This window comes from Mytilus trossulus, chromosome 13 (assembly GCF_036588685.1).
Source record: "Mytilus trossulus isolate FHL-02 chromosome 13, PNRI_Mtr1.1.1.hap1, whole genome shotgun sequence".
Taxonomy (NCBI): Eukaryota; Metazoa; Mollusca; class Bivalvia; order Mytilida; family Mytilidae; genus Mytilus; species Mytilus trossulus.
The window spans coordinates 39,829,778-39,845,279 of record NC_086385.1 but is presented as its reverse complement, the minus strand read 5'-3'; the positions used below and the strand labels follow the sequence as shown (position 1 = coordinate 39,845,279).

Sequence of the window (15,502 nt, the reverse complement as noted above, 5' to 3'; positions counted from 1 at the left end):
TTAATTTTTATTTATTCGTTTGCATTATTTTTAACTGATGAAATTGGTACATCTTTTTTCTACTCTCATGTTTCACCTTCTCGTGTGAAAATAACAATTTCACTCTCTTCTTAGTTTACATCCCTAAATATTTTTAAGTAATAATAATTTTATTTAGCTTCAAACATAATCATAATGGAACAATTCAACAATCATAACCTATTTATATGTACAGTGTCGGAAAAAATAACATTTGTTTGTACGAGCTTTAGAAAGTGGCCGAAAAGCGAGACTAGCCGACCTTCTTTCCTGTTTCGCAGCAAGGAAAAATACATTTCATATTTTCCAATAATGTACATATTATTAGTTACACAGTGTGTAATTGTCCTAATACGAGAATGTATCGGGTCAATAAATTCCGTATTAGGACAATTGAACACTGTGTAACGAATTTATCCTGATTTTGTTATATTACATATTATTATATTTAAATTCAGTATAATGACAACATCAACCAAATTTATTTTAGATATTTAATCTAAAACTGTGATAAATTAAAATATAAGGACTATGAAGCAACTCATTTAAAAAACCCAACATTTATTAGGTCAATGGTAGAAGGGAGATAATCCCAATTGACGTAATAAATAAGGGAGATAATTCCTATTGACGTAATAAAAAAATGTACTGAAATTTATTAGGACAATATCAGCCAATCAAATTGCGAGAAATTACTCTAAATCAGGATAAATTGTTTTTATCGTGCAATTTCCTCGGAGACTTGAAAATACAGTTGCAAAAATCAAAATCATTATCTTTCTTCTTTATCTATAATCGACATAGTTTAAACGCGGACTGCGAAGAGGATCCCACAATGAACTGTTAAGCCCTGGTCACAACGAACCCATGACTCCTATATAGCGCCACATAAATTTTTAAGTACCTTTTTTGCTCTACGACTTTTTGTCGGGTCACTGTCTGTTAGATGTCGTGAGAGTGTTTTACCAGTCGTGCGACTGTCGTGCGATAAACACTTTGTCGTGGGTACCAACATTGAACCGTTAAAATAAAAACAATCGTACGACTTCAGTGCGATATTCTCACGACTGTCGCAAGACACTTTTGATACAGTCGCATGATTGTCTCAATATTACCAAATTTTGTACGATGCTCGCGCATCATTGATTGTCTGTCGTGCGACAGTGGTACGTTCGTCGTGCAATATTTTTTTGTTTTATTCAGAAAAATACAATTCGGCGGAAGTGTTGGTAGCCTCCTCCCCGTCCTCCATCACAGTGAAGACATTATCGTCTCCAGCAGTTTTCGAATCGTTATTAGTTTCAGCTTGGGGTAGTGGTCCTCCGTCTGGTCATTATCACCCAAGTTTACTGCTACCACCTATCTTTTGTTAATTTTTTTTTCGGGGGTTCTTGGTTTAAATTCGCTGAACAACTATAACATAAACTTATACGAAAAACGTCGTTTATTTGAACCGAACTTATAATGACACTGAACAATATTGAAAGCAAATGGCAAATGGCACGCAATTAATCGAGCCTTCTTTATAAACTAGTAATTCGGAGTCAAACGCGCGAGTAACCCACGACTGTTTCGCGACAGTCGTTCGACAGTGGCACGACAGACTTGGGACAAACCAACGACAGTACAATAATTATTACAATTATTTTTTTCTGTACTGTACCCATCGTGGACATGTCGTAGCTGATGTGACCATTCGAAATATTTTTTAAAAATTTTGCACGACATTGCTACGACAACTATTTTATACATGTATATTACAACAAAAAATCATACGATCTGTTGTGACTGAGGCTTAATACGCATTTAGAAATATACACATTACGGTTTCTCAATATGTAAGCGGAGTAACAGGAAACTTTAATAGTACAAGTACAAATAAAGCAAAACAAAATATGTGTGTACCTGTTAAGTGTATTTGTACAATAGTTGACGGATTGCATGCTAACACAAATTCTTTATACCAATGAATTTAAAAGTGACACATAGTTGATAACCTTTTGTGTCATCCTGTTCTCTGTTGGAAAGATTCTCATTTGAAATCATATCACATCTTCTTATTTTTATAATATGATACTGACATAGTGTAATGATTCCAAAAGTAATTAAATGCAAAAACTGAATGTCCTTTTTATCCCGAAGTACATCTTCTTAATTGATCACATTTGCTGTAAAAGACACCAGTACTAATTTTGAAATTAAAGCTTCGTTACTGGTTAAAAAGTATAAATATCTACTGACAATTAATATGTCTGCTTGATTCTGCTGTTGGTTAGCCGAATTATGGTATTATCTTGCCTAAAGACTATTTTTCTTTAAGACGAGGATTTGTATTATCAGTAATGAAATGTCCTCTAATCCCTATACGTTATCATGTTTGCCATTAAATATTTCAAAACAATAAAAACGAAGTCCTGTCTGAAGACAATAGTTTGTATAACTGTGAAATTTAACATGTGGTGTTATCAAAATGCATGAAAGTGACTAAAAATAAATTTCAAGTGCATTTTAAATAGACTATACCTGTATCATAGTTTAAATAAATGCTATCGCATGATATTTCACGGTTATAACAAAATAAATTAAATTTTGTCATTTGAAGTAGCTGGGAAAACATGCATACGACAGATAGCATCACGTTCTCCTTATATCGCTATGATATAAAAGTCCGAGGTTTGTCGAATGATGTACATTGGTGGTAGTCAATCCGAACAGAATCATGATGCAAACCGTTGTCCTCCTTCTCTGTGTAGTAGTTATTGGTATGTATATTTCTTACTGTTTACAGCATATAACATGTATAATTAGCTATCAAGTGTGATATCTTGCATAGTGTGCATATGCTTGAAATGGTCCTCATTTAATATGCATGATATGAGAGGAATGAAAAATCTTTAAATGAATTCTGATTTTGCTTTGTGATGAAAAGTTATTAAAAGTGCTATTGTTTTGGGATTTTTGGTCTTTTCCGTATTTCGCTTGTTTGTATGTTTTAATGTTAAACTTTGTGTGTGTCTCATGACCTTTTTTTAAGATTTGTTTTTCATTTTGTATAATTTCTATATATATTGATCTGATTAACATACAAACTAGTTGATAATTTCGTAAAACAATATAGAGAGAGATGCATGTTAATTAAAATAAACAAAAAACAAAAAACCAATAAAAAATTTAAGTTTAATTTCTAAGAGAAAAAACTGGCTTAATAGCAAAGCAAACATGTAAAACAGGACCTCCATGGTCATTTGTGCAATACGCATTTTTTCTCAGTCTTGTTACTAAATATGAAAGTTTGAATTTCAGGTAATGCCGAGGTCTTACAGATATGGCAACCTGGAAAAGATCTTATGAATGAAGACAGTCTAAAGGTAAACTAAAGCTATCAATACTTATAAACAGTGGAATAATATAACTTAATAGTCCGTGGGACTACCTCAAAACTCTCTTGCGCCTTCAAATCAACATGTTTGTACGAAATTATTCAAAACAGTTGTTTGGTCGAGCGAAAGTTGTTATAAATAGACTATTAAAAAACTGCTATTTTCAATTCAAATTACATTAGTTCGAATAGGATAATTTGGATTATACTGAAACATCAAAAATAAACAATAACAATTACTGATATTGATATACATGTTTAAAACTATACATGTAACAACATGTCTTATGTCATGTACATGTCTTTCAACGAGCGAGCCAATCAAATAATAATTATAAAAAAATGACACTAAAATATTTTTAATGATCTTTAATGGCTTCCAAAACTTGATATAGTCAAAACCTAGCATATCGTTTTGAGGTAAAGTGGCCTCTGCTGAAATTGACAAAAAACAGGGGAACTCTCTTTCACGTTTAGCTTATTGACCTGTACATACATACATACATACATACATAACTAAACCATTGTGTTTTCAAAGTGGAACACATATTTAATTTTTACTATTTATTATTCTTATAGCATTTGACAAATACCAGCAGAATCATCCAGGGACAGAATGCAGATATTGCAGATTTCCCATGGCAGGTGTCCCTCAGAACGTCCAGTGACAGTCACACATGTGGAGGAATCATTCTTACTGATACATGGATTCTGACAGCTGCCCATTGCACACAGTAAATATGTTATACATTTTACAACATTGTATTTCAAAACCTAAAGCACTTTGATTATTCTTTTTCTTTGATTACCAGTACTGTAAAATCTATAAGCAAATAAGTTCACGGCATCAAAGACATCGTTTGACGTGGTTTAGCTTTTGTTTTTTTTTCCCTTTTCGTTCCGTTTTAAATTTTCCTTGGAGGTTTTTTTTTGTGATTTCCATTTTTATAAATACTAATTACTTAGGAGTAGTATTACAACAAGAATGTGTCCCCAGTACACCAATGCCCCACTCGCACTATTATTTTCTATGTTCAATTTGAAAGATCATATCATAGGGAACATGTGTACAAAGTTTGAAGTCGATTGCACTTCAACTTCATCAAAAACTACCTTGACCAAAAGCGTTAACCTGAAGCGGGACAGACGGACGAACGAACAGACGGACGAATGAACGGACTGACGAACGGACGCACAGACCAGAAAACATAATGCCCCTCTACTATCGTAGGTGGGGCATAAAAAAATTATCACACTATCATCAATGACACAAAGCGTTTCATTTTGTACGTCAGACGTGCGTTTCTTCTTTGAAAATTGAAAACATGAAGAATGCTTTGGAATATAAAACGCAGTGACATTTCAGGTTCACAATATGTAGATCGTTATTAACTTCTTTGCCATTTGGTTTCTGGTGCAGACGGTTGTCTATCATTTCACATCTTTTCTTATTTCTTAGAGGTCTTTGTTACATTTTGAAATATATAAAACAACCCGACCATATTACAGACAACAGCAGAATGTCATATTAAGTTGTGATTACTTAAGATATATAAGAGAGCCGTGGTGTAGTGGTTAGTGCATCGGAATACTAACACAAAGGTTCCTGGTTCGATTCCCGTTCGGATGAAAATTTCAGGAACTTAATTTTCGGCTCTCCCTTGACACCATTGGTGAGTATGGTCTTGAGGAAACGATGATGGTCCGTCGGAAGGGGACGATAAATGGCTGACCCGTATTAAGAGAGAGCCACATCTATTGCACGTTAAAGACACCCTTGTAGATTTCGAAAAAGAGTAGGCTAATGCCGCTACAAGGCAGCACTCGCACCCGCAAAGTGGAAAGGGATTAATATAAGTTGCAAAACTTGTTTCCCAATCCACTATAAACTAAAGTAAAAAAAATATACTGCAAGATAATTATTTATTACCCATACTCATTACTATTTCAGAGGTTCAGGTTACACAATCAGAGTAGGAAACACTAACAGAAACAACGGGGAGAGATATCAAGTTAGAAGAGTAATCAATGTGAGTATATCACACTTGGTGTTATTGTTGTTTAAAGTAATGGTTCTTTAAATGGAATACAGTATGCTATTGACATAATATATGTTTATAAGATAATCGAATTCTTACGAATTATATAAAAAAGAAGATGTGGTATGATTACCAATGAGACAACTATCCACAAAAGACCAAAAATGACGCAAACATTAACAATTATGGGTCACCAACCATAGCGTAAATTTTAATCGAATTATTTGCTAGATTCCTTTACCTTTCCATTGGTACGGCAGCAAGACAATAATTATAGGTGATAACATGCCCTTATCAATATTGGCTTCGCTATCATCCCGAGGCTGGAGCCTAAGGACGATATGGGTCTAGGGATGAAACCAGGGCCAATATAATTAAAGACCTGTTTTAATCTATTTATCCAAATTACGATAATGGCAGCGGGACAATATACCCTTGATATAATAACTTAGTTCATTACTAGAAATTATCGTTTTAGCATGCAAACTACAATGACGGAAGCGGAACAATTTCCAACGACATATCCCTGATAGAGTTGAGTTCATCTCTGTCATTTGGTCCAACAGTTGCTCCGATATCACTCCCACCTGCAGGACAACTGTTCGAGAGTGCATCTTGTGTAATCACTGGTTGGGGAAGAACATGTGGAACATGTAAGTTTTTTGGTTTTGTTAATTGATTGCTTGTTGGTGTTTAATGTCTCTTTCAGCTCAATTAGACTTTAAATGTTGGAGGTAACTGGAGAGACCAATGAACTGCTTCCGGAAAACTGACAAGTATTATAAGCACCTGCCACGTGCAGGGTTTTAACTCATTACTTCAGAGTTGACAGGCTATCGATTTCTTTAACTTCGTACAATACTCAGCCTCTGTTGATCTTTTTTTCTTTATTTATCGAAGAACAAGCATACAACAAAGATGTCGTATGGCTGCCAATGAGATAACTTTCCTCCAGAAATTAGTCAACTATTAAACGTTGGTTGATTTATTGAATTATTTTGAAATTCAATGTAAACTTATAATGATAAAAATGACGCATGCAATACAGTATGAACAATTATTTGAATCCATTTAAATACATAGCTTTAACTAACTCTTTAATGTCCTTGTCACACAGAATATAGTACTATAATGTCGAAACATTACAGGGTCAAAGACAAAATCAAAATCATTTGAAACGAGAGAACATTTTCTTCTTCTTTTAGTGCAAAGACTAAAATAATTGGCCACTAAACATTACAATTATTTTATTCAGGATGATCATTATCAAGAGTACAAACGGAATTACAAACTCATATGATTCAATAACTAACTAAAAGACAATAATTTGATAAAGCTACTATATTACCGTAGATACATTTTGTTTTTATTCTGAGATCCTCTATGATCATATTGTTAGTCTTGTATTATTATAATTTTAGTTTCTTGTGTACAATTTGGAAATTAGTATGGCGTTCATTATCACTGAACTAGTATATATGTGTTTAGGGGCCAGCTGAAGGACTCCTCCGAGTGCGGGAATTTCTCGCTACATTGAAGACCTGTTGGTGAACTTCTGCTGCTGTTTTTTCTATGGTCGAGTTGTTGTCTCTATGACACATTACCGATTTCCATTCTCAATTTTATTTAGCATTTCGACATATTTACACATCACTGGCTTTTAAATGTTAATGTGTATACTTGCCGACAAAACGCTACGGAAATTTAGAAATTTGTAAAGTGCTATTTTCAACAACGTCAGAGTGATTTGAATCTATTTGTGTTGATGGATTGATAATTTTTGTATTTATTTCTTTTACTTAACTTTATTTAGGTGGTTTACCAACAATCCTACAGAAACTAAACACACTTGCCCTTCGTAATACAGAGTGTGCCAATTACATGTCACCAATAAGTGGAGTGAACCTGCTGTCAAGCCATATCTGTGTCCACAACCAAAACAGCAACCCACAGGACGGTGCCTGTAACGTAAGTCTTTAGTAACACTTGCATATAATATAGAATTCATTTACTGATCAGTCTTTTGTAGACGAAACACGTATCTAGCGCATTAACAAAATTTCTATTCTGATAACTATTATGAGTTATTTATCACAAAGACAAATAGATAAATGAGAAAAGAGTAAATGAAGATGATGATATTGTCAAAATGCAGAACAGTACAGCAGTCAATTAATATAGTGGTCGGATAGTTTTACATATCTATTATCAAAAAATTATCGCCATATTACTATCGTTATAATATATATTTCATAATGGTCTGAAATATTCTCATTCGAATTTGATGTGTTGACAAAGTTTGGTTTATAAATACCTTTAAATGTATCAATAAGTAGATAAAGCATAAGTGCCATTGAGACAAGTATCCACCATTTCAAATACAGTGAAATAAGCAATTATAGACAACCATACGGCTTCAACAATGAGAATTTCTAATACCGTATAGTCGTCTGTAATAGGCTTTTCCTTAAAAAATACTAACAATTCATAGAAGAATACTAACGGCATAATTCTTAAAAAAATTAGGTCAAATTTCTGATCAGTTGATATTTCATATGATTTGTCAGTTTCCACTTTAAACAACAAAACAGTCACATACATTATCTAAATCAGTGTCATGCCTTCTATTCAAATAAGTGTTATGCATTCCATTTAGATAATTTAAAAAAAAAGACAAGTAAAGGTAACAAAATAAAGATTTTTTTTTATATTTTAGGGTGACAGTGGCGGTCCTATGACATGTACAATAAGTGGTCAGACGTACGTGGCGGGTGTGACATCATGGGTTATATCATCTCAGTCAACGGGATGTCTACCTGATTACCCAAGCGTGTATACACGGGTAACATCATTCCTCTCATGGATCAGACTCTACGTGTCGGGTGTTTAATTCATTACAATTAATACGCAATAAAGTATTCTTGAACATTTATTGTTTTCTCTCATTTCTACTTCTAACTTAAAATGTTGTCTTTGAACTCATACACTTTTTTTTATTGTCTTTTACCCAAGAAAAAGGTTTTTGTAAAAATGTTTAAACAGAATGGCAGGGAGTTGTTTTAATTCTTTTGCCCGTTGCAAATAAAAAAAAAAACCGCCGACTCTTCCGATTTTTTCGACCTAGATATATCTTATTTCAATTGGTAAAAAATCGACGAAGCGTTGTGTGTCATCAAAGCAATTATGAACTAAGACTTTAAGGGAATATTTGTAGGAATTCATGTGCCAAATGTAAGTTCGAATAATCAGATATCCAGCGTAAACGAGAAAAGTCAAAATAGTATAAGAAGTTAGAAATAGCTCAATATACAGTATGCTACAACAATATCGATTCGCGTTTATTGCATTGCATAGCCATTCCGTGAATGAAACAGAAATTAAGAAATAAAAACATGACAAAACATTTATCCATACCAAATCTTTCCTCAATTGGCTCGAAAATACGACTTCAAATTTACCAAAAATGTTGTCAACAGTGGCGGATCCAGAAATTTTCATAAGTGAGGGCCCACTGACTGACCTAAGAGGGGGCCCGCTCCAGTCACGCTTCAGTGATTCCCTATATAAGCAACCAATTTTTTTCCCAAAGGGTGGGGGCGGGCCCCCTGGCCCCCCATAAATCCGCCTCTGGTCAATTAAAATCTAAAACTTGATCTTTAGTTCTTCGGTGCAGTATCTTTTGTTTGCAGTTCATTATAAACCGAATACGCCGAATTATGTTTCCAAAACAATATATATGCAAAGTATAGTGCCATATGGAGAAACGCATTATGGAATTTGAACAAAAAAAATAATTAAGAAATTTTTGATGCAAGCTATACTTTATTGTAGTTTTAATATGGGTAGGCATTATATTCGTGATTATTTTTGCCCGAGCAATAGTGTTAATTTCGATTCTGATTAGGACAATCAATGTCATTTCTATGTTCGATATGTATAAATGTAGAACGTTTGTGCAGGCTCTTCAATTAAACTCCCGTTTTGTTTTTTACGAAGCAAAAAGTAAAATCTCAAAAATACTGAACTTAGAGGAAAATCAATTGGGACTTCCATTATCACATGGCAAAATCAAATGACAAAAACACATCAAAAACGAATGGACAAGAATTGTCATATTTCTGACTTGGTACAGGCATTTTTTAAGGTAGAAAATGGTGGATTAAACCTGGTTTTATAGCGCTTACCCTCTCACTTTGATGAAATTCTCATCAAATTCCTTTATGTTTACAATGTTATCATCGACTGGCACTGTGATTTTTCAGAGGAACGAGCTTTGAACAGCCAGCTTAAACGGTTGTAGTATCTAGGTCAAATATGTAAATTTCGAAATGCAACACATTATAGTCATGATAAATGAATAAGTAACACCATGCGCATCATTTTAGAGTTTGGAAGTGTTTTTGGTTAATAAAATATATTAAATGCATGCCAATATGATAAAATTCATTATTATGCACTAGTCTATATACTGTATTACGTTTAGAAACTTCTGTTAGAGATTAGCTTCGTAAAAGGAACACTAGAATATGAAGTCGAAAATAGTTTGTTTTCATAGGAATACCGATTTTGTTTAAAACACGTCATCTGAACGTAACAAATGTTTTGATTTAAAATGTAAATATCATCACTTTGAAAGTCATCAAATAGAATATCTCTTGCACCTAAATTCACAATAAGGCTTGTTGATTTCGAAAAAGAGCAGGATAATGCCGCGTCAATCAGCACTCTCACCCGCAAAGTGAAAAGGGATAAATATATTAAGTTACAATAACTTGTTTCCCAATCCCTATGAATAAATATGTTTAAACTAATCACATAAAATTCAATGTTATCACGTTTATGAATGCTAATTTTTAACATAAAACCAAAATGCAAATTTTTGGCACTAAAAAATTTCCTTGTCAAAAATGATTACACTCACAGTTATAATGCATTGTAAAAGAGGGAATAAATATACTAAATAGACGGTCAAACTCATGAATCTCATAAAACGCCATGGCTAAAAATGAAAAAGACAAATAGACAAACAATAGTACACTATAGTAATTGTGATTAGAATGAAAACACTTTAAGCATTTAGATGTTCTTGCTTTAGTAACCAACACTTGTTTAAATTTGTACATTTTAAACGTCATAGTCTGATGGATAAAATTGTGCTAAGGCATATCTTCAGATTAATTATTTTTTATTTTTAAAACACGTAAAACTGAAACAAACACAGTTTCTCCTTTCATCCGTTTATTACTTAGACAATAATAATATTTGCGTTTGACAGTGAAACTAGTACTGTCTACAGTTGCATGTTCTATATAGTGTTACCTTTCCTATTAAGGAAATACTTATTTAAATACTTGTTCATTTTCGAATGTCGGACTGAATATGTAATTTAATATCATAATAGATAACGGACTACACCATCGTGGACTGGTAGTTCGCTAGATTAGTTGGCACCTTAAACTCAAATGATACCAGCTTTCGTCGGCATCATGCGTGTTTCCAGAGTAACTATCATCAGGTACATGAACGTTATACTTGCTAAATAATTCTAAAGTCGTCAAGTTGGTTACTTATTTCTTATTCGTTACTTATTCCTTGTCCGTTAAATATTCGTTACTTATTCCGTATTCGTTACCGATTCCTAAGTTTTTCTTTATTCCTTATTAGTTTCATATTTTTTACTTAAACCTCACTCCTTATTTGTTACTTATTCAATTTCAGTATGTTTACCCCTTTTCGTACCTACTTGTCTGATTTTTGGTAAAAGTTCTTTGTTCATACTTTATTGAGTATACATTACAGTTTAAGCATGAATGTAACCGTTGCAGTGCTCGACTGGTACACGGTTACTTATTGTGTTCTTGTTTCTAGAGTTTGCTTTGGGTTTTTAGTGGAGGAAATAACCATATAAGCGCTTATGAACCCGTTTCATCGGTCGACTGATACCCTGTTTCTAATTGGTCTTTATTCGTTAATACGTTTGTTATACGTTGCACCTTTTAAGAACAAAAATCTATACAAATTTTGTCTTGTCTCGTGTGCAAGCTATTAGTTGGAAGGGGTAAAATAAACACATTAACGCGTTTTCACACAATTAGCGCTCTTCTGATACCCTGTTTCCTATTGGTTATACGTTACACCTATATTTTCAATTTTTTCCATGTCTCTGGTTTTAGCTATGGGATCTTATAGAGAGGAAATAACTCTATTATCGCGTATGTGCCTGTTTCACCGCTCAACTGATACCCTATTACTTATTTCTTTTTTTATTTGTTTCCTTTTCAATTTCAATACATTGCACATTTTAAATGCTTTATCTTTGTATTTCTGGTGTTTGTTCTTGGTTCGTAGAGGTGAAATTACTCAATAATGGCATCTTTTGTTTTGCGCTGTATTGATACCCTGTTACTTTATCGCTACTGAACTGTTATTTATTCGAGTTTTATATGTTGCACCATTTTAAAACTTTCATTGTGTGTCTTTAGTGTTGGTTCTTTGTTTATAAAAGTGAAATCAACATATTAGTGCATGTGTACCCGTATCGGCGTTGAACCGATTCAATGTTACTAATTCTTTCCTAATTTGCTTGTTATACGTTGTATGTTTTTACTGCTTTATTTTCTTTTACTCTTTTTTTGTCTCTGATACCGGTGGTAGTACTTAGATTGTAGAGGTGAACGTACTTTTTAAGCGTGCATCTTACAGGTTTTGCGCTGTTTCCTATTTCCTATTCTTTTCTTATTTGCTTTTGATATGATGCATGTATTATGCTTTCTTTTCTATTCTTTTATTGTGTATTTTGATAGTTCTTAGTTGGAAGAGGTGAGATTACCATTCAAGTGCTCTTTTTATGCATTGTTTCTTATTCAATACATTTTTGTTTCTTCCTTGCTCTTCACCAGTTGCCATTTTTAAAGCCATATAGGAAAAAATGTCAAAATGAGCTAAAATAAATTCAGTTGACCTGGTTCTGTACAAAGTACTTATATTACATCGAAGTTCCAGTTCTTTCACGCTTTTAAAACCACAACAAAGTGATCTAGACTCAAAACCGTGCTTCTTCCATCTATGCAAGATAGATGGCGGCCGTGGTGCATATTCTTTTCTTTTTGTTGGTGCTCATAAATATGCTTCATTATAGGCACGATAATAGGACTTAACATGCTAGCCCTGTCGACCTAACCACTACGTCTTGTGGACAAATAAGCTATAGAGACTAGATAAGAGCACAACATAGTAATTTATACTCTGGGCCTCGCCTGTTGGACCTTCTGGGTGATAGTTACAGTATTATCAGAGAATAAGGAATAATTGGTAACCGGGAGGATATCAGTCGAGCGCTTAAACGGGTATATACGCACTAATAGAGTTATTTCACCCCTAAGTACCCATAGCTTACAACAGAGACAGGCAAACAAATTGAAGATTTTTTTTAAAAGTTGCAATGCATAACTCACGTCATATAAGCGAATGAGGAACGAATAAGAAACAAAGTATCAGTCGAGGGCAGAAACGGTGCACAATCGCTTATAGGGTTTTGTTTACCTCTTCGAACCAAGAACCAACTCCATAGACCCGAAAATGGTCCAACTTATTAAAATCGAATAAGAAACGAATAAGTATCTTATATAAAGTCACAGGGGATTAGTTAAGCACAGAACGGATGCATACGTCTTAAAACGGTAATTCCACCTCAACAAACCAAGAACTATTACCAGAGATAAGTAAATAAAGCATTACAAGAGGAGAACACATTAAAAATCGATTAGAAAGGAATAAAGACGTAGAACTATATTTCAAATAGGTCACGAATAAGGAACAAGGAAAAATTAACCAATAGGTATCGAATAAGGAATAAGGAATAAATAACAAACTTAACGACCCTTATACTTTTACACATAGCAAAAATAAAATATTTAAATTGCATTATGTTTTGCTCATGTACATGTAACATCTTCCGTTTTAAAACGTGTGTATAAAACATTATTGTATTATACATTTATTAACATGTGTTGTCTATCTACTGAACAGTTTTAATTGATTTGTACTTCTTTTCGACAGAAGAAAAGTTGCGCACTTCTGTTTGTAAATATATTTGTATAATGAGCAAAACGAATGTTTGGTCTATATTTAATTATTCAATTAAAGCACAAATTCAGTAATATGTTCACATATTAACTCAATTGTTCCCGTCTTAGATCGGTTAAACTGCCCTAAACTTTATTCCAGCTGGATATCCATATGCATCCAAGGGGGCATTTCCGTAAACCCAAAGACCAAATTCTGTTTTTTTGACATGTGTAATATTGTGTTCACCACTTGTAATTGGCATTGCAAAGGAACTATAGGTACCAGATTCAGTAGATAATGTATAAACGTGTTTGGTTATAACATTCTGTCCATCTAACTTGAACCCATGCAGTTCGCTAGTTTTGATAGTAATACTTATAAAGCTGGTGAATCCTCTTGGAACAACAAAGTCATACTGTGGTAGGTATTGGTTAACTCCATGTGCTGTCATCATAAAAGCATCACCTTCACGGTTAGCCAGTTCATGGGGATATATTGTGACAGAGATATCATTTGAAGAATGGACATAGGATATTGTGCTGTGAGAAAAATCAAAAAACTTCCTTGCTGAATTTTGTTTCACCATTGTGTTCTTAATTGAGTTGTTGATAGTAAATGACGAATCATTTAAACTCAACAATCTAACCGTGCTTATGCCACGTGTTTCAATGTATGGAACAATGTATGATTGATCTAGCTGTTCAATTGGTAAAACCATTTCAATAAAGGTATTGCAACCGGCCTGCCGGTGTATATAGTTACACTTGTTACCACTGACAACAGCCAAAGGGCTTGAACTGTTTATAAATGTGCCAGTCAAATCAGAAGAGTGAGAAATTTCTAAAGTGTCGTACTTATTGATGACTGTAGTAATAATTTCATTAGATGAATATTGTCGGTTTTCGAAAGTTAAAGACCCAGATTCAGTCTTTATATGAATATTTACGATAGTGGAATTTTCAATAGGGGTTAAGGCAATTAAACTATTCCCTATTTCATTATATGGTTTAAATGAAGGAATGTTATATTTTCTTGATAGAAAATTGGTAGGGATTGCTAGGTATCCTCCACTGTAACCATCTCCAGAATAGTTGTTGTAGCTCAATCCAAAAACCGATGTTTGTGTATTTCCTTGAAGTTCTACGCCCGCATGTTTTATTCCATCGGTCATATAAACATTGTGATTAAGGGCAAATTCGTTTTGATTCGACTGGAGATTCCAAGATTCATTCATGCTGTTACCAAATGTATATGCTGTATATAATCCACCGTTATGTGTTGTCAGTAGTGCCTTGGCCGTAGCATGTTCCAGTGCATATCCTTCCGTAAACAGAAGTAAAAACGATGTTCCTGTTGATTCTGTAATAAGACATACAGTGATATATATATACATAAAAAATGACATGATGATGTTACAATAATTAGTTGCTATCAAACAGTTTTACGAAAGAGAAAAAATCAATCTGATGAAACATGTGAAAAGTAAAATCACAAAAATACTGAACTTAGAGGGAAATCAATTCGGAAAGTCCATAATCACATGGCAAATTCAAATAACAAAACGAATCAAAAACGAATGGACAAGAACTGTCATATTCCTGACTTGGTACAGGCATTTTCAAATGTAGAAAATGGTGGATTAAACCTGGTTCTATAGCGCTAACCCTCTCACTTTAATGAGAGTCTCATCAAATTCCGTTATATTTACACTGATGCGTTAAATAAACAGACACAATAAATAAAAAATGTCAAAATGTAGGTACATCAGTCTAACTAAGAAAATAGTTTTGCTTTATTTTGACGTCCTATCGTCTAATCATTCAAAACTTATGGACGTTATCATTGACAGTTGTAATAAATTTCAGTAAAACATTGTCTTCGTTTACCTTTGAAGATATCGAATGTCATGTATATTGATGTTTCATTTGTATAACGTATCCCATAAACAACGTTAAAATATTTCAATCTGTAGGTTTTTAAATGCTGCGCACAAAATCAG

The 15,502-nt window shown here is 33.5% G+C and overlaps 2 protein-coding genes across 2 annotated transcripts; one reads left to right on the top strand and one right to left on the bottom strand.

Moving 5' to 3' along the window:
* Positions 1–2,669: 2,669 nt before the first annotated feature.
* LOC134695344 (fibrinolytic enzyme, isozyme C-like) lies at positions 2,670–8,366 on the top strand. The gene is made up of 7 exons (XM_063556567.1): positions 2,670–2,780; positions 3,322–3,386; positions 3,977–4,131; positions 5,349–5,427; positions 5,915–6,089; positions 7,250–7,404; positions 8,153–8,366. Exons 1-7 carry the CDS (start codon positions 2,738–2,740, stop codon positions 8,324–8,326), a joined length of 846 nt encoding a protein of 281 aa, XP_063412637.1. The 5' UTR covers positions 2,670–2,737; the 3' UTR covers positions 8,327–8,366.
* Positions 8,367–13,636: 5,270 nt separating this feature from the next.
* Positions 13,637–14,674, bottom strand: LOC134694370 (IgGFc-binding protein-like). Its single transcript, XM_063555373.1, has one exon. The coding sequence runs from the start codon at positions 14,672–14,674 to the stop codon at positions 13,637–13,639; it is 1,038 nt and encodes a 345-aa protein (XP_063411443.1).
* Between the last annotated feature and the right edge of the window lie 828 nt (positions 14,675–15,502).

What these genes read in the sequence shown, in the direction of transcription:
- LOC134694370 (XM_063555373.1), bottom strand. Translation starts at nt 14,674, where the DNA reads ATGACCGATGGAATAAAACATGCGGGCGTAGAACTTCAAGGAAATACA.
- LOC134695344 (XM_063556567.1), top strand. Translation starts at nt 2,738, where the DNA reads ATGATGCAAACCGTTGTCCTCCTTCTCTGTGTAGTAGTTATTG. An exon ending in GGGAAGAACATGTGGAACAT is followed by an intron (nt 6,090 to 7,249) that starts GTAAGTTTTTTG and finishes AACTTTATTTAG; the next exon opens with GTGGTTTACCAACAATCCTA. An exon ending in CACAGGACGGTGCCTGTAAC is followed by an intron (nt 7,405 to 8,152) that starts GTAAGTCTTTAG and finishes TTTATATTTTAG; the next exon opens with GGTGACAGTGGCGGTCCTAT.